The sequence below is a fragment of the Palaemon carinicauda genome, chromosome 42 (genome assembly GCF_036898095.1).
Source record: "Palaemon carinicauda isolate YSFRI2023 chromosome 42, ASM3689809v2, whole genome shotgun sequence".
Taxonomy (NCBI): domain Eukaryota; kingdom Metazoa; phylum Arthropoda; class Malacostraca; order Decapoda; family Palaemonidae; genus Palaemon; species Palaemon carinicauda.
In genome coordinates, this window is record NC_090766.1 from 24,511,759 (window position 1) to 24,535,934 (window position 24,176).

The 24,176-nt window shown below is 41.8% G+C and overlaps 1 protein-coding gene across 1 annotated transcript in view; it reads left to right on the top strand.

The window, feature by feature from the left end:
• Positions 1-24,176, top strand: part of LOC137633046 (centrosomal protein of 192 kDa-like) — a 54,728-nt gene that overhangs the window by 19,772 nt on the left and 10,780 nt on the right. The window contains exons 11-19 of the mRNA XM_068365212.1: positions 400-564; positions 7,184-7,352; positions 8,570-8,765; positions 8,883-9,045; positions 9,411-9,532; positions 14,140-14,335; positions 15,411-15,551; positions 20,381-20,637; positions 21,705-21,912. Of these exons, the coding sequence (XP_068221313.1) occupies positions 400-564; positions 7,184-7,352; positions 8,570-8,765; positions 8,883-9,045; positions 9,411-9,532; positions 14,140-14,335; positions 15,411-15,551; positions 20,381-20,637; positions 21,705-21,912 (1,617 nt within the window). The remainder of the gene's footprint in view (positions 1-399; positions 565-7,183; positions 7,353-8,569; positions 8,766-8,882; positions 9,046-9,410; positions 9,533-14,139; positions 14,336-15,410; positions 15,552-20,380; positions 20,638-21,704; positions 21,913-24,176) is intronic.

The following is a 24,176-nucleotide window of genomic DNA, read 5'->3' on the forward strand; positions in this document are numbered from 1 at the left end:
CCAGATCCATAAACGCAACATACACCTCCTTACCTTTTGCTAAATATTTGTCGCATATCTGCCTTACTGTAAAAATCTGATTCATACTGTAATATAACAATATTATATGATTTAATGCAGTAAGCAAGACAACATTTGCATTGTGAAACAGGACTATTTATTGACTTCTGCAGCTGAAAGTTGTAGGTATGCGAGTTGTGTAAAGCCTACCCTAAGCCAACTTACAAACAGCTTCTTGGAACCCATTAAGTTTAAGTTGAGAGCTTTCTGTAGTTGTGTAGTTTATGATATTACTAGTACTGGATATCTTGAATTGCATGAGAGGTCAAATATTATTTTCAAATTGGTGATATTTTTAGGATTATGGTAAAAATGACTTTATTCTATTATAATCATCAGGTATGTACAATGGGGAGCAAAGATGGGAAAAGCCTTATAAATGCTGTGCTGGAGCCTAATCAAGAGTTAGCACTCTCTGTCTTTTTCACTCCAACTGCAGTTGAGGCAACAAAGGGCTGCTTAATATGTAAGCCTCGTGGTCTTCCAAATCCTATAAAATTCCAGGTGAGGGATCGTTTTTGGTATATTGATAAAAATAAGTTTTCAATATTAATCTTACCCGATGATCATGTAGCTGTCAACTCTGTTGCCCGACAGAAAAATCTAAGGTCGGGATACGCCAGCGATCGCTATACAGGTGGGGGTGTACACAACAGCGCCATCTGTCGAGTAGGTACTCAGGTACTTCTTGTCAACAAGAACTCAATTTTTCCTCTGTCGTGCCACCGGCAAGACCTACTTGGATACGCTGTTGTTTCTGGAGTTGTTTTTCACGATTTTGGTGATGTATTCGCTCTAGATTTTAGCCTTCGCTATTCAGGAACCTTTATCATTAGCTTATCAAGCTTTTTGATTAGATTTGGATTAATTGTTAATGAACTTTGCTAGATTTTGGAATTCCCCCTTGACTATTTCTACTATTCAAGATGTCTGACCATTCTCAAGTCCCTAAGTACAGGCAGTGTAGCGTTAGGGCTTGTTCTAGGCGTCTTCCGAAGGCCTCCATAGATCCTCACACCGTTTGTTCCAATTGTAGGGGTAAATCCTGTCAATTGGAAGATCGATGTGAGGAATGCGCTGGGCTTTCGGAATTCGATTTTAACGAATTCCTAAAGAATGCACGTAGGCTAGAGAAGGATAGGATCAGGAGGAGGAGTTCTCGCTCTTTTGATTTTTCCTCTCCCCATGCCCCTCAACCTACTCCTTCCCCTGTAGTGGTGACTCCCGACCCTGCTACTAGTGCTCAACCCTCCATGGCGGACATGATGCGTGCCATTCAGGCTCTTGGTGACAGAGTGGAGTCATTAGCTAATGACCGGAATCAACTTTTGGCAGATGTCAAAGAGTTGAAAGCGCAAAGTGCAGTGGGAAGTGTAGTGAGTGCAAGTGAAGTGAAAAGTGTCAGTGTCAGTGTTGCGCATGAGGGTACATCTGTTCGTGCCAGTCGTCCTCCCAGTCCGGGACCTCTTGCAAGCTCCCAAGCCCAGGGGAGAAGCAATGTCGAAGGACCAAAGGGTTCGGCAGGCCTTGATCAGCGTACGGATGTACCCTCAGTGGTTGCGGACGTATCTGTCAGAGATCGTCCCATCCACAAACAGACGAATGAGCCCTATCATTCCTCGTCTGTGGAAGAAGTTTCGAGGAAGAAACGTTGGACCAAGGTCTCACGACCTCTCAAGCGTAAGGTCCCTTCCGAGCGAGTCCAACGGCCCAGGTGTAGCCACTGGGTCAGTTCGGACTCGCCGCAGTCTTCCGAAGACTGCACACCTCCCAAGAGAGGTAGAATGGTTCCGCAGCAGGCAACTACTCCGTCTGTTGCCGCACCAACCACGGTAGATCCTAAGTGGTCCATGCTGCAGACTATGCAGTCTCAGCTTGCTTCCTTTATGCAGGAGTATCGTGCTGAGAAGGTTGACACTGCACCAGTTAACCTACAACCTGCCACGGTTGTGCGCTCAGCAGATACTGCGGCTGCCTGCTCCCACACTCCACCTGTGAGAGCTCCACCACCGATGCGCAGTCCACCCTGCCAGACGCATGTTCATGCTGCACCCTCCGTTGACATGCGTGAGCTACCGCATCAGCAGTGGGAAGGTGCTGTCGAGCTGCCGTGTTTTGACACAATGCGGCATGCTCCGCAACCCATGCGGCATGCTCCGCAACCCACGGCAGTCCCTCCCACGCACCAGCACTCTGCTTTTGTTGTTGCCAGCTCGCAGACTGACCAGCAGCGGCATGATGTTGGATCCGCAGCAGCTACGCATGCACCCGTGCTGCCGGATTCAGCCGTTCAGCTTTCTGCTCCACCTTTGCCACTTCCTCCTCAGCTTTCGGATGATGGAGTATCTGATGACGAAGCTGCGCATTTGGACGATCCGCACTCCGACTTAGAAGAACCCAAGTCTACGCCTCCCTCCTTAGACTTTCGGAAAGTCCTTGCCTTGTTCAGGGACTTGTATCCGGAACAGTTTGTGTCTGCAACCCCTCGCTCTCCTCCCTCCGAGTTTGCTCTGGGCATGCAGTCAGCAGCTCCTGCCTTCACCAAACTTGTACTCGCACGCTCATCCAAGAGAGCTTTGAGGGTTATGGGAGAGTGGTTGCAGTCCAAGAAGCAGCTGGGAAAGTCTGTTTTCATCTTTCCGCCTACCAAGCTTGCTTCCAAATCTAGCGTCTGGTATGCCACGGGAGAGGAACCCGGCTTGGGAGTTTCTGCCTCTGCCCAGGGCGACTTCTCAAGTCTGGTTGACTCTCCCCGCAGGCTGGCTATGAGACGATCTAAGATTTGCTGGTCCTTTTCTGACATGGATCATCTGTTGAAGGGAGTCTTTCGTGCTTTTGAGATCTTCAACTTCCTCGATTGGTGTTTGGGAGCGTTAAGCAGAAAGACTTCCCCTTCGGATAAGAACTCTGCCATGCTTATCATGTCTAGCATGGACAAAGCCATTCGGGATGGGTCCGGTGAACTTGCGGCTTCGTACGTGTCGGGAGTGCTTAAGAAGAGAGAACATCTTTGCTCCTTCTTGTCGGCTGGGATCACTCCTTGCCAGAAGTCGGAGTTGTTGTTTGCTCCGCTTTCCAAGTGTCTCTTTCCGGAAGAGCTGATCAAGGGGATGGCTGCCTCGTTGATCCAGAAGGATACCCATGACCTGGTGGCGTCCTCCGCACGTAAGGCCAAAGCTTTACCTTCCGTGCCTAGACCTAGGATGGACACACCAGCGTCTAGGTTCATCCCTCCCTTTCGTGGCAGAACCTCCAGCAGAGGAGGTACCCGTGCCGACAGTCATCGTGGCAAATCGAAGAAGGGTTCCAAGTCCTCAAAAGGCAGAATCTGACTGCCTACCTCTCCAGACAGCAGTGGGAGCCAGGCTCAAGAACTTCTGGCAAGCTTGGGAGAACAGAGGTGCAGACGCTCAGTCTGTGAAGTTGCTAAGGGAGGGGTACAGGATTCCGTTCTGCCGCAGTCCCCCTCTAGCAACTTCTCCCATCAACCTCTCTCCCAACTACAAGGAGAAGGACAAGAGGCTAGCTTTGCATCAAGAGGTGTCGCTCTTGCTACAAAAGGGAGCGGTAGTCATAGTCTGGGACCATCAATCCCCGGGCTTCTACAACCGTCTCTTCCTGGTAGCGAAGAAGACAGGAGGTTGGAGACCGGTGCTGGACGTCAGTGCTCTCAATGCTTTTGTCACCAAGCAGACGTTCACAATGGAGACGACGAAGTCGGTCCTAGCAGCGGTCAGGAAGGAAGACTGGATGGTCTCGTTAGACCTGAAAGACGCATACTTTCATGTCCCCGTCCATCCAGACTCCCAACCTTTCCTAAGGTTCGTCTTTGGAAAGGTCGTGTACCAGTTCCAAGCCCTGTGCTTTGGCCTAAGCACGGCACCTCTTGTGTTTACCAAACTGATGAGGAATGTGGCCAAATTCCTTCACTTGGCAGACATCAGAGCCTCCCTCTATTTGGACGACTGGCTTTTAAGAGCTTCGTCAAGTCGTCGCTGTCTGGAGAATCTCAGATGGACTATGGATATGACCAAGGAATTGGGTCTCCTGGTCAATATAGAGAAGTCCCAACTCGTCCCTTCCCAAACCATTGTCTATCTAGGTATGGAGATTCAGAGTCGAGCTTTTCGGGCTTTTCCGTCGGCCCCCAGGATCAGTCAAGCCCTAGAATGCATCCAGAGCATGCTGAGAAGGAACCGATGTTCAGTCAGGCAGTGGATGAGTCTAACAGGGACACTTTCATCGCTGGCCCAGTTCATCGAGTTAGGGAAACTCCACCTCCGCCCCCTTCAGTATCATCTAGCTGCTCACTGGAGAAAGGACATGACGCTAGAGGCAGTCTCTGTGCCTATTTCCGAAGAGATGAGGTCTACACTGACGTGGTGGAAGAACAGCATTCTTCTCAAGGAAGGTCTACCATTGGCTGTTCAGACCCCCGACCACCGTCTCTTCTCGGACGCATCGGACACGGGCTGGGATGCGACACTGGACGGACAGGAATGCTCGGGCACGTGGAATCAGGAGCAAAGAACACTTCACATCAACTGCAAGGAGCTATTGGCAGTTCATCTGGCCTTGATAAACTTCAAGTCCCTCCATCTAAGCAAGGTGGTGGAGGTGAACTCCGACAACACCACAGCCTTGGCGTACATCTCCAAGCAAGGAGGGACTCATTCGAGGAAGTTGTTCGAGATCGCAAGGGACCTCCTCACTTGGTCAAAAGATCGAAAGATTTCGCTGGTAACGAGGTTCATTCAGGGCGACATGAATGTCATGGCAGATCGCCTCAGCCGGAAGGGTCAGGTCATCCCCACAGAGTGGACCCTTCACAAGAATGTTTGCAGCAGACTATGGGCCCTGTGGGGTCAGCCCACCATAGATCTATTCGCTACCTCGATGACCAAGAGGCTCCCGATGTATTGTTCTCCGATTCCAGACCCAGCAGCAGTTCACGTGGATGCCTTTCTTCTGGATTGGTCCCATCTAGACCTGTATGCGTTCCCTCCGTTCAAGATTGTCAACAGGGTACTACAGAAGTTCGCCTCTCACGAAGGGACACGGTTGACGTTGGTTGCTCCCCTCTGGCCCGCGAGAGAATGGTTCACCGAGGTACTGCAATGGCTAGTGGACGTTCCCAGGACTCTTCCTCTAAGAGTGGACCTTCTGCGTCAGCCGCACGTAAAGAAGGTACACCCAAGCCTCCACGCTCTTCGTCTGACTGCCTTCAGACTATCGAAAGACACTCAAGAGCTAGAGGCTTTTCGAAGGAGGCAGCCAGAGCGATTGCCAGAGCAAGGAGGACATCCACTCTCAGGGTCTATCAGTCAAAATGGGAAGTCTTCCGAAGCTGGTGCAAGGCGAATGCAGTTTCCTCAACCAGTACCTCTGTAACGCAGATAGCTGACTTCCTTTTACATCTAAGGAATGTAAGATCCCTATCAGCTCCTACGATCAAAGTTTACAGAAGCATGTTGGCAGCGGTCTTCCGCCACAGAGGCTTAGATCTTTCCACCAACAAAGATCTACAGGACCTCCTTAAGTCTTTTGAGACCTCAAAGGAGCGTCGGTTGACCACTCCAGGCTGGAACCTAGACGTGGTTTTAAGGTTCCTGATGTCAGCAAGGTTCGAACCGATTCAATCAGCCTCTTTTAAGGATCTCACATTAAAGACTCTTTTCCTCGTTTGCTTAGCAACAGCTAAAAGAGTCAGTGAGATTCACGCCTTCAGCAGGAACATAGGTTTTACATCTGAAACGGCTACATGTTCCTTGCAGCTTGGTTTTTTGGCTAAAAACGAGCTTCCTTCTCGTCCTTGGCCCAAGTCGTTCGAGATCCCAAGCCTGTCCAACTTGGTGGGGAACGAACTAGAGAGAGTACTTTGCCCAGTAAGAGCTCTTAAGTACTATTTAAGACGTACAAAGCCATTGCGAGGACAATCAGAAGCTTTATGGTGTTCTATCAAGAAACCTGCTTTACCGATGTCTAAGAACGCAGTTTCTTATTACATCAGGCTTTTGATTAGAGAGGCCCATTCTCATCTGAAGGAAGAAGACCTTGCCTTGCTGAAGGTAAGGACACATGAAGTTAGGGCTGTCGCTACTTCAGTGGCCTTCAAACAGAACCGTTCTCTGCAGAGTGTTATGGATGCAACCTATTGGAGAAGCAAGTCAGTGTTCGCATCATTTTACCTCAAAGATGTCCAGTCTCTTTACGAGAACTGCTACACCCTGGGACCATTCGTAGCAGCGAGTGCAGTAGTAGGTGAGGGCTCAACCACTACATTCCCATAATCCCATAACCTTTTTTAATCTTTCTCTTGAAATGCTTTTATTGTTTTTTTTGGGTTGTACGGAAGGCTAAGAAGCCTTCCGCATCCTGGTTGATTTGGCGGGTGGTCAAATTCTTTCTTGAGAAGCGCCTAGATTAGAGGTTGTGATGAGGTCCTTTAGTATGGGTTGCAGCCCTTCATACTTCAGCACCTAGGAGTCGCTCAGCATCCTAAGAGGATCGCTAGGCTCAGTAAGGAAGACGTACTTAAAAAGGCAGAGTAATGGTTCAAGTCGACTTCCTTACCAGGTACTTATTTATTTTATGTTTGTTATTTTGAATAACTGCTAAAATGAAATACGGGATACTTAGCTTCTAATGTTAACATGTAAGCTGGTCTCCACCCACCCCCCTGGGTGTGAATCAGCTACATGATCATCGGGTAAGATTAATATTGAAAAATGTTATTTTCCTTAGTAAAATAAATTTTTGAATATACTTACCCGATGATCATGAATTTAAGGACCCTCCCTTCCTCCCCATAGAGAACCAGTGGACCGAGGAGAAAATTGAGTTCTTGTTGACAAGAAGTACCTGAGTACCTACTCGACAGGTGGCGCTGTTGTGTACACCCCCACCTGTATAGCGATCGCTGGCGTATCCCGACCTTAGATTTTTCTGTCGGGCAACAGAGTTGACAGCTACATGATCATCGGGTAAGTATATTCAAAAATTTATTTTACTAAGGAAAATAACATATTTTTGAATATAATTAAATCTGTATTAAATTGAATAGCATGATTTAGGTGAGTTTAGTATAATGGTTTTATACCATTACAGTCAAAGTTCATTACAGATTCCCCTGCAAGGTTATGGTGGTCAGGGCAAACTGCTCATTCCAGATAGTAATGATGGTGAACCGTTCATCATTAGAGATATATCTCCTCATCAACCAGCAATGTTTCACACTGCTCTGGCTAATACTGGGGACAGAGAAATGTTTCTGAAGTTACGGCTATTTGCAGGTGATTATTACATTTATTGCATTTTAAATGAAATGTGTGAGGGTACTTCCTCCTTTGTGTAGTGGTAATTTATTAAGCTTTATGAGTCATTATCCAGCGTGATTTTGGAACAAAAACATCTCTGCTTAAAGGTTTATAGGTCGTTGTTGAGTATCAAACAAAGAACAGTTCGTTTCTCTTTTGCACAATGTTCTAAAGCACAAATACGTATACGTATAAAAATGTTCAAATCCCCTTTCCCCTCATGTGAGACTCAGTAAGTGGACCAACTACCCTAGTAAGGTCATGTTCCAGTGCAAATCTATCAAGAACTACAAGCTCAGGATTAATGCTGTTCATGTCATTAATTAATAATACTGAGGTATCGTGAGACTCAAGGCCATTTAGCAATACTTTAGAATATTACCGTGAATTTTATCATTCTGAAAAAGGTATAGTAGGTTAAGAAGAAATGGAGCAGGTCATTCAAAATCTATGTTCAACAGACCTCATTCATACTTCTAGCCCTGACTTGCTCAAATGCCATTAAGAATATCTTGCTTCATTGCTAATAATTGTTGGTATTTTATTTTTTACTAATAATATATGGTGTCATTGCCTCTCAAAAGCTACGCTGGAGCTATGCACTCGATAGTCGTCAGACTCTAGCATTACAATACCACCTACACAAACTACCTTGGAAAAGCCCTTAGGATTGTGTTAAAAGATTCTGTGCTGTGTTCCTCCAGTTACTTAACTTATTTTCTCTCCTCCACTTTGCTGTAGAACTGTAGTTTACCCTAGCTAATGTAGCATACAGTACTGTATTTAATGGTGGAAGCTTTACTGGGCTAATGTAAATTAGATTATTTTAGTTAGCCTGCACATCAATAGTCCCCAAAGTTGTTATAGTAATACATTACAAGCCAACCATTGTTTATGCTATGTTATTTCATACTAATCCTATAATCAGTACAAACAATTCAGAAAGTTTATTTACATATTTATTGTGTAAAAATCAGGCTATTCAACCAAAATTTTATGCACAGTAAACTTAGCCTAGACTAAGCAATTACCATGAATTGCAACTTTGGATAATAAACAAGTGATGAGTAAAACTTAACAGTACCTGTATCTCAAAATAGCTGTCATTTTTCTACATTCTAAATATACTGTATGTGAATATAAATTTAGTTTTAGGATTCTTAATTGAATGTGCATGGATTTTTTATTTACAGACGAAAAGTGCACAGAGCTCATCCAAGCGACAGATATATCAGTCCAACCGCAAGACTTACTTCTAAAGCCAAAAGACAATCGTGATGTTTTCATCATAGTGAATGGAACCTCCTCTGTAATGGCTAGGACCCCCGGATGCTTGGCTTTCCTACAGATCATATATGGAGATGAAATCTTGAGAAGACGCTTTAGGAAGTTAGTTCATCCTACAAGGAATGTTGACTTAATTGCAATATGCGATACATAGTATTAGCATTTAACATTTTCCTAATTTTAAATGGTATACTCATTAAAATTTTCTTTCTTTCTTAGAAACAAAGCTGCAAAAGTACGACATGTCAACGATCCTTGTCTGCTGAAAATTGATTGGAATGTTTTATTTAGTGGAGAGAGAGATGAACAAGCAGAAGATGTTATTCTTCCTTTACACTCGGATGATGCAAGAATATTCTACAGCTCATGTTCTAAGATTCAGGTATGGTGTAACAAACTTGATGTAAATGTCTTTCTTAATGGCTGTTATTTTTAATGAAATGTTCTTTAAATTTGATAATTCTCTATTACTCTTCCTTATGTTACTTAAAGCATGTAATAAAAAAAAATGGTTTACTGTTGAGTGGGAAAGGACTAAAAAAAGAAGAAAGTTATACTGTTGAGTGGGAAGGGCTAAAGAAGCAGAACAAAAGGGCAAGGATCAATGCAGCCATGGGCAGAAGAGGCACTAAAGAACCTAGAGTATTACTGTATCTGTACTGCATGGGACACACTGAAGGTATCGCATCACACTTCAATTTCTGTTTATATTACAAGTCAAGTTACTTAGTATGAAATCTTTTACAGGTCCAACTTGATGGTGAAAAGCAGGTGATTGATGACACATCAAGTATTGCATTTACTTGCCTTGAAGCAGAATACACCATGAATTCTGTGTCCATGGCTAATATCTCTATGCAGCCTGACAGGTAAGGTAATTTTATGTAGCAGTTATTATCTTCACCATTTGGAGTTAAATGTTATATCTTGGTTTGTTAAATCAAATTATATTTCTATTTTGTTTAAAATAATCCTTTAAATAGTGATAGATAAGTTTATTAGATGTATTTCAATAGGGACGTTTCTTCTATGAGCGCTTATTTGACAAAGTGAGAGTTTGTTTTTTAATACTGTCAGTCAATATGGCAAAACTCGAGTACCTGGTTACAAATGCCTGAAAAAAAAAAAAATTGTAAAAAATGAGGAATTGATTTTTTTTGCAATGAACGAAAGCTAAAGGGAGCCTCAGAACTGTCTGTATACCCACCACCTGTAGTAATGACTGCGGTGACCAGGCAACAGGAAATAGGAGATATATGTAGGGATCTAAACTAATTTCAGTAATTTTCCCATATAACAAGCACCTCAGATGAGAAATTTTTGGCACTAATGATATTTAATGCAATTACATGGTCATAGGATAGAGGCCCACCTTGCCTCATGAGTTTAAAGCTTGTTCGGCTGTTGTTCTGATGAGTATCTTATCATATGAAATTAGATCTGAAACTAGACATCCTTAACCTTTCAATACCTGGTAGCCCCAGTAAAGTCATCTGAGCCACTGAATGACTTCACTGGGCTAAGATTTATAATCCAATCTAATCCAAAATTCACTTAACCAAAGATGGGTGATTTTTCATTGAATCTAAGGGCACGTGAACCAAGGTAAATTTCCCCCAATTTTTACCAAGAATGCTTCTACTTTTTTTAATTTTATTTTCACTTCAGCCCCCTATATTATATAATCTATCTTCCATCTTTCTGCCCATCACCTATGAATATTTACAGGTCTCTTTTGGTTACAACTTTGTTCTAAATTACAAAGATGTTTCCACATTCATAGAAATCCATTACTTTTATGAATGAGAGAAGAGATCATCGTTAGGAGAGGATTTATAACAAACTATTTTTTAGTTTTATGGTGATCACAGCCAACCAAACGATGGTAGTGATAATAGCTAGTAATAGTAATGATGATAATCATCCGTGAGAATTGGCTCAGTGTATTCAAGGGGGAGGAGCTCTTTCAGTTAGAGCCTTTGGCTTCAGACCTGAAGTACATGTTTACAGATGAATGGGAGGTGATTTCATGTTCCCACTGTCTCGCTCCCAACAGACTTGTTTAGCCTACACTTGTCTCTCTATAAGGATCTATCTTGTGTGGTTAGGTATTGAATGAACCATTGAGGAAGTTAACTCTGTCCTAGTGGGGGAAATGGGAATTTTCAGAACAATTGGTAATAATTAGATAACACTCAATCACAGCTGATAATTCATGGTGTGGACTCATGTTGACCTAATCAAATAAAGTGAGCAACCTGTGTGATGAAACTTCTTGAGGTAGTAAATGATAAATTTACTGGTGGAGTGAAAGAAATGTGTAAGTACCATATTACACAAATATTCCAAAGTTGTTTTCCTCTCAAATCTTTATACAATACCATATGTAGTAGGTTGACTAAGGTACCAGCCACCCTTTGAGATACTACCACTAGAGAGTCATTGGGTCCTTTGACTGGCCAGACAGTACTGCATTGGATCCTTCTCTCTGGTCACAGTTCATTTTCCTTTTTCCTACACGTACACAGAATAGTCTGTCCTATTCTTTACATAGCCGCCTCTTCTCATGCAGCTGACAACACTGAGATTACCAAAAAGTTTGTCTTCGCTCAAAGGGTTAACTACTGCACTGTAATTCTTCAGTAGTAATTTTCTTCTTGGTAAGGGTAGAAAATTTTACTCTTTAGCTATGGTAAGCAGCTCTTCTAGAAGAAAGACACTACAAAATCAAACCATTGTTTTCTAGTCTTGGGTAGTGCCATAGCCTCTGTACCATGGTCATCCGCTGTCTTGGAGTAGAGTTCTCTTGCTTGAGGGTACACTCAGGCACAATATTTTATGTTATTTCCCTTCCTCTTGTTTTTTGAAATTTTAATAGTTTATATGATTCAATGGGTATTAGTTTGTTGAGTGTGGTGGGAAAAGTGTATGGTAGAGTACTGATTAATAGGATTAAGTTGTGGAATGATCTTCCAAATCAGGTAGTTGAATCAGTAGAACTTCAAAAGTTCAAAGTTGGAGCAAAATTTTTTTTATTTTGACCAGGCTGACATGAGTCTTTTTATAGTTTATATATGACATATCTGTTTTTGACGTTGTTAATAGTTTATATAGGACATATCTGCTTTGACGTTGTTACTGTTTTAGAATGATTTATTGTTAACTTGTTCTCATCATTTATTTATTTCCTTATTTCCTTTCCTCACTGGGCTATTTTTCCCTATTGGAGCCCTTGGGCTTATAGCATCTTGCTTTTCCAACTAGGGTTGTAGCTTAGCTAGTAATAATAATAATAATAATAATAATAATTAAGGATAAAACAGAGAATGCAATCTTAGAAGTACAGGGTGTTTTTAGAAGAGGTGGGGGTTGTATGAATCAGATTTTTACAGTTAGGCAGATATGCGAGAAATATTTAGCAAAAGGTAAGGAGGTGTATGTTGTGTTTATGGATCTGGGGAAAGCGTATGATAGAGTTGATAGGGAAGCAATGTGGAATGTGATGAGGTTATATGGAGTTGGTGGAAGGTTGTTGCAAGCAGTGAAAAGTTTCTATAAAGGTAGTAAAGCGTGTGTTAGGATAGGAAATGAAGTGAGTGATTGGTTTCCGGTGAGAGTGGGGCTGAGACAGGGATGTATGATGTCGCCGTGGTTGTTTAACTTGTATGTGGATGGAGTGGTGAGGGAGGTGAATGCTCGAGTGCTTGGACGAGGATTAAAACTGGTCGATGAGAATGACCATGAATGGGAGGTAAATCAATTGTTGTTTGCGGATGATACTGTACTGGTTGCAGACACAGAACAGAAGCTTGGCCGATTAGTGACAGAATTTGGAAGGGTGTGTGAGAGAAGGAAGTTGAGAGTTAATGTGGGTAAGAGTAAGGTTATGAGATGTACGAGAAAGGAGGGTGGTGCGAGGTTGAATGGAGAGTTACTTGAGGAGGTGGATCAGTTTAAGTACTAGGGGTCTGTTGTTGCAGCAAATGGTGGAGTGGAAGCAGATGTACGTCAGAGAGTGAATGAAGGATGCAAAGTGTTGGGGGCAGTTAAAGGAGTAGTAAAAAATAGAGGGTTGGGCATGAATATAAAGAGAGTTCTGTATGAGAAAGTTATTGTACTAAATGTGATACTGCTTATGGATCGGAGTTGCGGGGAATGAAAGTGATGGAGAGACAGAAATTGAATGTGTTTGAGATGAAATGTCTAAGGAGTATGGCTGGTGTATCTCGAGTAGATTGGGTCAGGAATGAAATAGTGAGTGTGAGAACGGGTGTAAGAAATGAGTTAGCAGCTAGAGTGGATATGAATGTGTTGAGGTGGTTTGGCCCTGTTGAGAGAATGGAAAATGGCTGTCTGCTAAAGAAGGTGATGAATGCAAGAGTTGATGGGAGAAGTACAAGAGGAAGGCCAAGGTTTGGGTGGATGGATGGAGTGAAGGAAGCTCTGGGTGATAGGAGGATAGATGTGAGCGAGGCAAGAGAGCGTGCTAGAAATAGGAATGAATGGCGAGCGATTATGACGCAGTTCCGGTAGGCTCTGCTGCTTCCTCCGATGCCTTGGATGACAGCGGAGGTAGGAGTAGTAGGGGATTCAGCGTTATGAAGCTTCATCTGTGGTGGATAACGAGGGAGGGTGGGCTGTGGCACCCCTAGCAGTACCAGCCAAACTCGGTTGAGTCCCTTGTCAGGCTGGGAAGAACATAGAGAGGAGAGGTCCCCTTTTCTGTTTCATTTTTTTTTATGTTGGCTACCCTCCAAAATTGGGGGAAGTGCCTTGGTATATGTATGTATGTATTTACTTTTAGTTTATTTCCTTATTTCCTTTCCTCATTGGGTTATTTTCCCTGTTGGAGCCCTTGGGCTTATAGCATGTTGCTTTTCCAACTAGGGCTGTAGCTTAGCAAGTAATAATGATGATAATTCCTTTTCTTTTTGTAGAAGGAATTAAGATAATGTTTATTAGAATGAATTAATTTACGATAACATTTAATAAGTAATTTGGAGCTATTATCTCTTTAAACATAGCTTTTATTCTGGCAGTATGTATTCATTGTGAAGGATTATAATTGGCTAAGTACATTTTGTTAAATCTGTCAGTGGTGTTTTAGAAGACGATGGTGATTTATATAACCTTGTTGGGCATCAAGAGGAAGTCAAGTATTTTTAAATATTCAAGCTATATTAATATTACTTGATTTTATTCTATATGTAATTTGTTTACTATGTTTCTGACCTCACCAGTCCCAGTGCCTTGACTTTGACCTAAATTTTTTAACCCAGTCCAATGTTAATACCTGCTATAGATTTCACTGTCATAGCCTGAAAGAAATAAACATAAAAACCCGACATTGTACCGCAATATAAGAACTTTAAAAGAAGTAGCCTTGCCCTATCTGAAAATAGGGTTTTGTCAGGTTGGGTTGGTCAAGTTTAGTGTGTTGTTCTCTCTCTAAGTTCACAGTTTTATATTTTCACAGGATCACGGAACACAATCCTTCAGTTGGTCAACCAGTGCAAGAACAAGATATTGCTTCACAAATGAGGCAAGCGATCTCCCAACAGTCGAACGTGTCCTGGGATGTCTTTCCTCAGGCAATAAATGTGTCTGTTTTGGATACTACACCTCATACTTTTTTTGTGGTTAACTACTCAAATAAACAGCAGATACTGGAGGTAATTTTTAACATTATTTCACATATGCCTTTGAAGTAATTAACTGAAGGACATTATTGTTATGAATTTTATACTGTAGTTTGGAATCTAAAATACTCTGTCTCACAGATTGCCTACTATTGCACACTATTTCAATATGCACCATGCTATAGATGAATGATTAATTATTAAAGCGAAAAATCAAGAATACAGGAATTATGTATTTATTAAATTGATTTACTACAAACCAAGTTGCAATAAAGAAATATTATACCAAGGTTTAGGACAGTAATGTAGGTTCATGTCTTTGAAGAATATTTAAGTTCCTCCACATGCAATAATAGTTTAGGTAGATAGTGTAGTAGTGCATTACTAGGGTAACTGCGCAGCTCTCATTCCGCATCTAGTTGTGTTCAGTTTTCAGCCATCTACTATACCTGTGAACAAGCTTCTTCATTTGTTTTCAAAACTGTAAATCACTACTGTTAACCAAAGAAAGCTCGTTAATAGCCCGAATGTCATTTTCATTATCATCTTCTCTGTAATCAGCTAGCCTAGTCTTAGATTTACCCCTGAACAAAGCATTAATTTTTTTTTTATATTTGGAACTCTTCTTAAATGGTTAGCTACCACATGCACATTTATCTTCATAAGGGGAACTCTATAACAAATCCCATTCCTCACAAGGATTATTAACTTTGGCATGTGACAAATAGAAGGAGGATCATGCTTGTCCAGCAATAAAAACCTTGGAGAACCCTCAGGCATTCAGAATTCCAGAACAAAACATCTCCCTTTAATCAGTATCAAATACCCTAAATCACCAAAAACCACTATTTGGACCACAGGTAGAACAATATTGTAGTCTGAAACAAGTAAACACAAGAGAGCTGGAAAGAAAAAGAAACTATAGTGTATCCAGTCTCAATTGTTGTTAATCAACAGATCAACTCAAGGAAAGAAAAAATTTTCTTTTAGTTTCATGGTAGATGTCTGCATTTAACCAGCTTTGAGAAAGAAGCACTATGAACACAAGGTAGGTGTAAGCACCATGAATTTTATTACTAAAGTTCTATCTCTTACGCATCCCCCACAGGTTTCATCAACTTTGAAATGGTTAAGTGTTGATCCCCAAGAAGCGATGTTACCAGGCCTAAGTTCAGTTAAAGTCACTGCAAGACTTGCTCATTCTGTGATGCCAAAATCGATCGCCAGTCCAGTTATAGGAACATTGCAGGTTTGTTTACTTTTTAGGTGTTCTCTGGTAGGCGCTTACTACCTATGTTGTGCTTTCTGAACGTTACAAGTTTGACAAGAATAATTTCTCTTTAGGGGATATGTTATTATTCTATGTAGGTGCTTACTACCTATAGTATATATACCTTCTGCAGGACACCCTGTAGGGAGTAGTGCCAATCAGTGCACCTCATGTGGCACACTGTAAGTAGGCATTACTTAAGGATTTCCACAGCATTCTTTGAGCCAGAGATGCACTTTAAAGATTTATATATTGCTCATGAATGGCAGAGGAAAGGGACAGTGCACCCAAGCCCCATCTCCACCACAGGGAGGTTCAGGCAATAGCTGCTGATGCGTCGGCAGGTCGACCTATATGCTCCCCCAAACCTCCTTTCTTAGTTCACAAGGATGGTAAGGTTGCAGACTCTACTAGAAACTTTCAAGTTTGAGTGGGTCTCCAACCCCAGCACAGAAGGTCGCTTGGCAGGGACGTTTCCAGTAGGCTACCACAACCCCTTCTACTCTACATCTGTTCTGACTTCCTTCCTCTCTTCTTGCTGTCCATCCTCTTAACATTTCCGTCAAAATGCAACTGCAACATTTTCCCACAGTTACACTTCAGTGCAGAATGGCCTTACAGGCCCCAACTTACATCAATTAAATTCTATGGCACACTGCAGATAATACATAAAGTTATTTATAATATCCTTTTAATCCCATCTGCATTGCTTTGTGCATTTTATTTTCCCTTTGTTTCTTGATCCTTCCTACTTAGCTGTTATACATCTTAATTTATACTTCCTGGCTCTCATTTCAATTCACTTTAGAGCAAGTTATTTGGGTGATTCTTATTGGATTGGCTGATCTTGTCAAAGTAATTTGAAATTATTATGTTTTCCAAGATTTGACTGTTAACCTTATTAATTAGTAAGTGTAGCAATGTGCAAGTATGTACTATTTATTGCTAGATTACATGAATGCCCATTTTCCATGAGTTTAGAAGACGCGATGTTTCATTTTGTGGAGTTCAATACAGAACAGTGTTCTCAAAGTTTTATACCAGTAGTGATCTGTGTAATGAATGATCTTCCTAGTCGTTAATTTTAAATTTTTAGAGATAATCACCACAATTCTGGAATTTTTACCAGTGATGATAATACCAATTGTTAATATTTATGATAGAAGTGATTTTAAAAACTTGGTGCTGATGAAGATTTTTTTTTAATTGTTTCATATATCTTCATTAAACATTATTATATATTACATTAAATGCTAGAGTGGGCGCTGGAGAGGTAGAAGGTGTCATTGGGAAGTATGGCGTGCCAGGTGAAAATGAGAGTGGTGAGAGACTGGTAGATATGTGTGTTGAGCAAGAGATGGTGATAAGTAATAGCTTTTTCAAAAAGAAAGATAAAAATAAGTATACATGGGTAAGAATGGCAAATGGAAGAGTAGTAGAAAGGGCATTAATGGATTGTTTGTTAATAACTAAAAGAAAGTTTGGAAGATTGAAAGACGTGCACGTGTTTAGGGGTATGGCTAACGGTATGTCTGATCATTTTTTGGTGGAAGGAAAATTAGTTGTAGCAAAAGAATGGGGGAATAGAGTAGGTGGATGTAAAAGGGAGCTAGTGAGGGTTGAAGAGCTAATAAAACTGGGTAAAAAGTGAATATCAGGAAAGGTTGAAAATGACATATGACGAAGTGAAAGTAAGAGAAACTGGCAATTTAGAGGAGTGGAGGTTAGTAAAAGAAAATTTTGTTGGGATTGCAAGTGATGTGTGTGGCAAGAAGCTTGTTGGAGGCAGCATGAGGAAGGGCAGTGAATGGTAGAATGAAGGAGTGAAGGTAAAAGTGGGTTTTTGAAGAATGGCTGCAGAGTAATAGTATAGAGAAGTATGAAAAATATAAAGAGAAAAATGTGGAAGTAAAGCGCAAGGTACGTGAGGCAAAGAGGGCAGCTGACCTGAGGTGGGGTCAGGGATTGGGTCATTCATATGAAGAGAATAAGAAAAAGTTTTGGAAAGAAGTGAAGAGAGTAAGGAAGGCTGGCTCAAGAATTGAAGAGACAGTGAAAGATGGAAATGGAAGGTTGTTAAAAGGAGCGAAGGCAAGGAAAAGATGGGCGGAATATTTTGAAAGTTTACTGAATGTTGAGGATAATAGGGAGGCAGATGTAACTGCTGTTGCAGGTGTTGAGGTGCCAGTGATGGGAGATGAGAATGATAGAGAGATTACAATGGATGAAGTGAGGAGAGCACTAGATGAAACGAGAATAGGAAAAGCGTCTGGTATGGATGGTGTGAGAGCTGAGATGTTGAAGGAAGGGGGAGTGACTGTACTTGAACGGTTGGTGAGATTGTTTAATATGTGTTTTGTGTTGTCAATGGTACCAGTAGATTGGGTTTGTGCATGTATTGTACCATTATATAAGGGTAAGGGAGATGTGCATGAGTGTTGTAATTCAAGAGGTATTAGTTTGTTAAGCGTAGTTGGAAAAGTGTATGGTCGAGTAATGATTAATAGGATCAAGTATAAAACAGAGAATGCAATCTTAGAAGTATAGGGTGGTTTAGAAGAGGTAGGGGTTGTATGAATCAGATTTTTACAGTAAGGCAGATATGCGAGAAATATTTAGCAAAAGGTAAGGAGGTGTATGTTGCGTTTATGGATCTGGAGAAAGCGTATGATAAGAGTTGATAGAGAAGCAATGTGGAATGTGATGAGGTTATATGGAGTTGGTGGAAGGTTGTTGCAAGCTGTGAAAAGTTTCTACAAAGGTAGTAAAGCATGTGTTAGGATAGGAAATGAAGTGAGTGATTGGTTTCCGGTGAGAGTGGGGCTGAGACAAGGATGTGTGATGTCGCCGTGGTTGTTTAACTTGTATGTTGATGGAGTGGTGAGAGAGGTGAATGCTCGAGTGCTTGGACGAGGATTAAAACTGGTAGACGAGAATGACCATGAATGGGAGGTAAATCAGTTGTTGTTTGCGGATGATACTGTACTGGTTGCAGACACAGAAGAGAAGCTTGGCCGATTAATGACAGAATTTGGAAGTGTGTGTGAGACAAGGAAGTTGAGAGTTAATGTGGGTAAGAGTAAGGTTATGAGATGTACGAGAAGGGAAGGTGGTGCAAGGTTGAATGTCATGTTGAATGGAGAGTTACTTGAGGAGGTGGATCAGTTTAAGTACTTGGGGTCTATTGTTGCAGCAAATGGTGGAGTGGAAGCAGATGTACATCAGAGAGTGAATGAAGGTTGCAAAGTGTTGGGGGCAGTTAAGGGAGTAGTAAAAAATAGAGGGTTGGGCATGAATGTTAAGAGAGTTCTATATGAGAAAGTGATTGTACCAACTGTGATGTATGGATCGGAGTTGTGGGGAATGAAAGTGATGGAGAGACAGAAATTGAATGTGTTAGAGATGAAGTGTCTAAGGAGTATGGCTGGTGTATCTCGAGTAGATAGGGTTAGGAACGAAGTGGTGAGAGTGAGAACGGGTGTAAGAAATGAGTTAGCAGCTAGAGTGGATATGAATGTGTTGAGGTGGTTTGGCCATGTTGAGAGAATGGAAAATGGCTGTCAGCTAAAGAAGGTGATGAATGCAAGAGTTGATGGGAGAAGTACAAGAGGAAGGCCAAGGTTTGGGTGAATGGATGGAGTGAAGGAAGCTCTGGGTGATAGGAGGATAGATGCAAGAGAGCGTGCTAGAAATAGGAATGAATGGCGAGCTATTGTGACGCAGTTCCGGTAGGGCCTGCTGCTTCCTCCGATGCCTTGGATGACCGCGGAGGTAGCAGCAGTAGGGGATTCAGCATTATGAAGTTTCATCTGTGGTGGATAACGGGGGAGGGTGGGCTGTGGCACCCTAGCAGTACCAGCTGAACTCAGTTGAGTCCCTTGTTAGGCTGGGAAGAACGTAGAGAGTAGAGGTCCCCTTTTTTGTTTTTGTTTCATTTGTTGATGTCGGCTACCCCCCAAAATTGGGGGAGGTGCCTTGGTATATGTATGTATGTACATTTATTTTAATGAAAAGAAAATAAGTTTTTTTTTTTTTATTAGTGCTTTATATGAACCTAATTACTGAAGGAACATAGAGAGTAGAGGTCCCCTTTTTGTTTTGTTTCCTTGTTGGTGTCGGCTACCCCCCAAAATTGGGGGAAATGCCTTGGTATATGTATGTATGTATTAATTTAGAGATAGCATGGTGAACAGATCCATCCATAGTAAGACTTATGTTTTTAGTAATTTAAATATTTCTACTTGAAGCATTTAAAAGATCTGATCTCATTTTTGAAAACCTTTTAATGAATAATTCTATTTTTTTTTTTTCAGTTATATATTTCTCATTTTTTAAAACCTTTTAATGAATAATTCTATTCTTTTTTTTTTATTTATATATTTCTGTAACTTTGCAAGTAATGCCTTTTTTTTTTCTAATATGTAAGTATTGTTCACTCATTTATTTTTGTAAGAAATGTGGGTTATTAAGAATATTTAATTTTTAGTCTTACAAATTTTCTTGTTTTTTAGCTCATTTTTATTGAGGGATAATTTTGTGTCCCATATATAAACAGGGATAATATTTGATATTACTATAATATTTAATTTCTTTAAAACAAAATAGTAGAGGATACTTATTATATAGAAATTAGGAATTGGTTTAAAATCCAAGAAAATTTATTTGAAATACTGAATAGATTTCACCCGTTGCTTTTTTTCATTCTTTTCTTCATATATTTCATTATTTAAAGATACAAACCATAAGATTTTTGGGTTTTTAGAGTGATAACAGCAAAAAAATTAATCATCTTTATTTCCATCTGTTAGGTCATGTGCGAGCATGAGAGTCGTTGTGCTACCATCTCCATTATGCCAGATACCAGTAGTTCCTCATCAACTTCTGGGCTTACTGCCTCATCGCCATCGCTTCTTGTGACTCCTCCAACTCCAAATGAAAGGCAGCTCATCACTACACCACGAGCACCACCATCACAAACACACGTGGCAAGCGTCAACTCCGCAGTTAACAAGTATACCAATAGGAGAGGGGATATGAAAATATCATCAGGTGCAAAGCCTAATAGGTAAGGTTATAGTACTTAGATTAGTCAATACTTTTTTTTTTCTAAAGTTGAGGCTCAACCCCGATACTTCCAGTTTGTATATGACTCGTCTATTTTAAAGTTGTAATTGTTCTTGATATATTTTAGAATGGTTGTTTGATTTGTATTTCATTTGTTATTTCTCTACTATCCCTGTTTTCAAATAACTCGTGTATATCATTATTTTTTGTTTGATCATATGAATGAGTGATGTGTAGTGTAAATGTGCGTTTATGAATACAGTATCACAAATTTTATTTATATGATCAAATGAGTTATGCTTATATATTTTGAGAGTTGTCAGCATTTTCTTTCCATTTACTAATAAGGTTTATCGTTATATTTACGTAAATTGATTGATTCTTTTTTATCGTTATTACATATACTTTGTATTCCAATTAGAAATTGAAGATTTTGATATAATAAATAAGATATTGGAAATAAATAATTTGCATATAGAGAGTATTCTGGAATCTTGTGCTGTGACTGCCTAAAATTTAATGCAGCAAAAATTCTGCCTTCATCTATTGCCCTGGGTAACTGATTAATAGTCAAATTTGTTATGAGAGTACTGAGTACATATTTACAGAACTATTTGAAATCCTCTACATATTAAAATTTTTATTATTCCACATTTCATCAGCTGTTTCTGTCTTTTTGGTACATTTTTTCTCAGTGTATGGGGTGTGATATTGATTAATCTTTTCATTCTCTTGAGGGTTAATACTCTGAGTGATAGTGGTTATACCAGACTTCAAGTTTAAATGAAGTGCAATAACTCAGACGATTAATGGACTGGCTATTATGATGTAACTAGTTCACCCTCGTTAGGGATAGTGCCATTAGTGCAACATTACTAGAATGTTTCGTAGCCTCTTACTAAAATCATCCCCCTTCTTGCTATCCAGTGTCTGTGAAATTTTATAACTAGGTGAAGCTGTTTAGGGTAATATTTACCAATGTCTGCTTCAATTCCAAAAGTAAATTTTATTATTTTTTGATAAGAAATTTCCATTCTTTGTATTAATGGTGATGGCATTTCTCATCAGAATGGTTACTGAAACCACCGGCATTTCAACGCTACCTAAAGCATCTACCCATGGGAGTAATAACAACCTGCAGTCAGACAGGAAGGAGGTCACAGAGAAGTGTCTTGTTGAAGTTACGACCAACAGTGTAGAGTATCCAGACACCGCGAAATCCAAAGAGAGCTTTCTCAAGATCAAACTTAGGAATATGGACTCTGTTGTTCATCCTGTAAGTATTTTAATACTTCATTTTTAAGTTTAAAACTTATGCTGCCCATTCTCAAGTATTTTATATAATTTGTTTCTTATTGAGAGGATTTATATCACTAAGAAGAGAATAAGAAGTTTTGGAAAGAAGTGAAGAGAGTAAGGAAGGCTGGTTCGAGAATTGAAGAGACAGTGAAAGATGGAAATGGAAGGTTGTTAAAAGGAGAGGCAAGTAAAATTTGGGTGGCATATTTGGAAAGTTTACTGAATGTTGAGGATAATAGGGGGGCAGATAATTACTGTAGCAGGTGTTGAGGTGCCAGTGATGGGAGATGAGAATGAGAAAAATATTACAACAGGAAGTGAGGAGAGCACTAGGTGAAACGAGAGTAGGAAAAGCACCTGGTATGGATAGTGTGAGAAGAACCGAGATGTTAAAGGAAGGTGTGACAGTACTTGAATGGTTGGTGAGATTGTTTAATGTGTTTGTTCCAACACGGAGACTTACCTCGAACTACTTTCTTAGGAGGTACCTGGAATCTTCTCTCAACCGACCAGAGTTTTGTGTAGTTTACCCTACTTCCGTTTTCTGTCAGGACTACCCCAGCCGGAAGGATACGTGCCCTGAAGCTAGTCCCGAGCCAGGTCGCGTGTTAGCTTGGGTCTCAACCCTCAGTAAGTTCTCTGGTCGCGTCGTGATACCATCCCGACGCTCTCCGTTCTCAGTGCGACCCTTTGTGTCCCCGACTCGCGTGTCCCACGTGGTATCCCTGTACTTTCCCTTGTGTTCTTGCGTGTTCGCTTGATTCCCTTGTGCTTTCCCAAGTGTATTCCTTATCCTTTCCCTGCATTCCTGTGTCTTACGGTGTTGTGTTGTGCATTATGGAGCATGCCCACCGTTGTCCTGGGCCTAGAGCCGGGAAGTCGTGTGGAGCGTTTTTGTCCAAGCCGGAGGTTGACCCGCATTCCCTTTGATCTTTGTGTAGGGGTAGAGTGTGCTCTCCGTCAAACACGTGTCCGGAGTGTGTGTCGTGGAGTGAAATCCAGTGGGTTCGTTTTAGTACGAAAAAGAAGAAGTCTGCTAAGCGATCTCCCAGGAAGGCGAGCACCTCTTCGCCCTTGACATCGCCAGGAGGGAAGTCTGACAGTGTTTCTCTCCCATCTTCCCCTACCCAGAGTAGGGGACGAGGTAAGTCCGTTGCGGGGAAGAAGCCGATTGCTCTTCCCAAGGAGTCTAGTCTTCGAGATGTTGGAGTTGCTGACTCTTTGCAGGCAAGTGGGGGGCCTGAATGTGTTTTTAGTAGGGGTCTTGGAGAGACTGCCCTTGTGCATGGGGGGCACGTCTCGTCTGATGACCCCATGTGGGGTAAAAATGTCCCTGTTTCTTCGCCCGCTTCATGGGCCTACGTTTCAGGTACCTCTGCAGCTGATGGCACCCAAGATAAGATAGACTCTCCGGTAGCGGATCCCTTCGGATGGGGACCCCCGAAGACTCCAGGTAGGTCCCCGTTGAGGATGGAAGAAGGCCTTGGTTCCTGGTTACCCAACGTGGAGCGACCAAACTCTCCCCCAGCTCCTCTTTCAGCAGTTCCTGACATGTTTCTGCAACCTTCGACCTCCGGAACCCAGCAAATCACGAAGACGTCCATTGCCCATGCGCCTGCCCCTCGGTCGCGTTATGCAGAGTCGTCGGAGTCTTCAGCGGCAGGTTCATCGTTCTCTTCGGAGGGAGAAGCGCGGAGTAGGCGCCGCCGGAGGAGGGATAGATCCAGGAGCAGACGTTCCCGTTCGAGGTCGAGATATGGAAGAAGGCGTTCCAGGTCTCCGAAGAAGAAATACAGGAGGAGTAGGTCTCCCAAAGAAGAATGGGTCCTCGTCCCCCGCAAGAAGCTCGCGGACTTCGCTGCGATCCTGAGCTCTGCGAGTTGGCGTTCCAGAGACGGTTCTCCAAGGAGGTCCTTTTCCAACCACAGGTTTGACCCACGGAAGGACGAGAGCGAAAGGACCTCTTCAGACAGGCGTAAGGCCACGAAACAACCGACTCAACCCGCCCAGCAGAGGGAGTCACTTTTTCGGACGGGCAGCCTCGTCGAGTCGGCAAAATTGGCTCGACCTTTGGATACACAGGGACGGCTTCCTCCGTCGGGCAAGCCCAAGGAAGCCTCACCCTCATTGTCGAAGGACATGTTAAGGACGGAAGCCCTCGCCGACGCGGCGGTGACTGTCCCAGGACCGAGGCCTAGTGCGTAGGTGCCTGTCGGGACAGCTCCTTACTGCCACACGGAG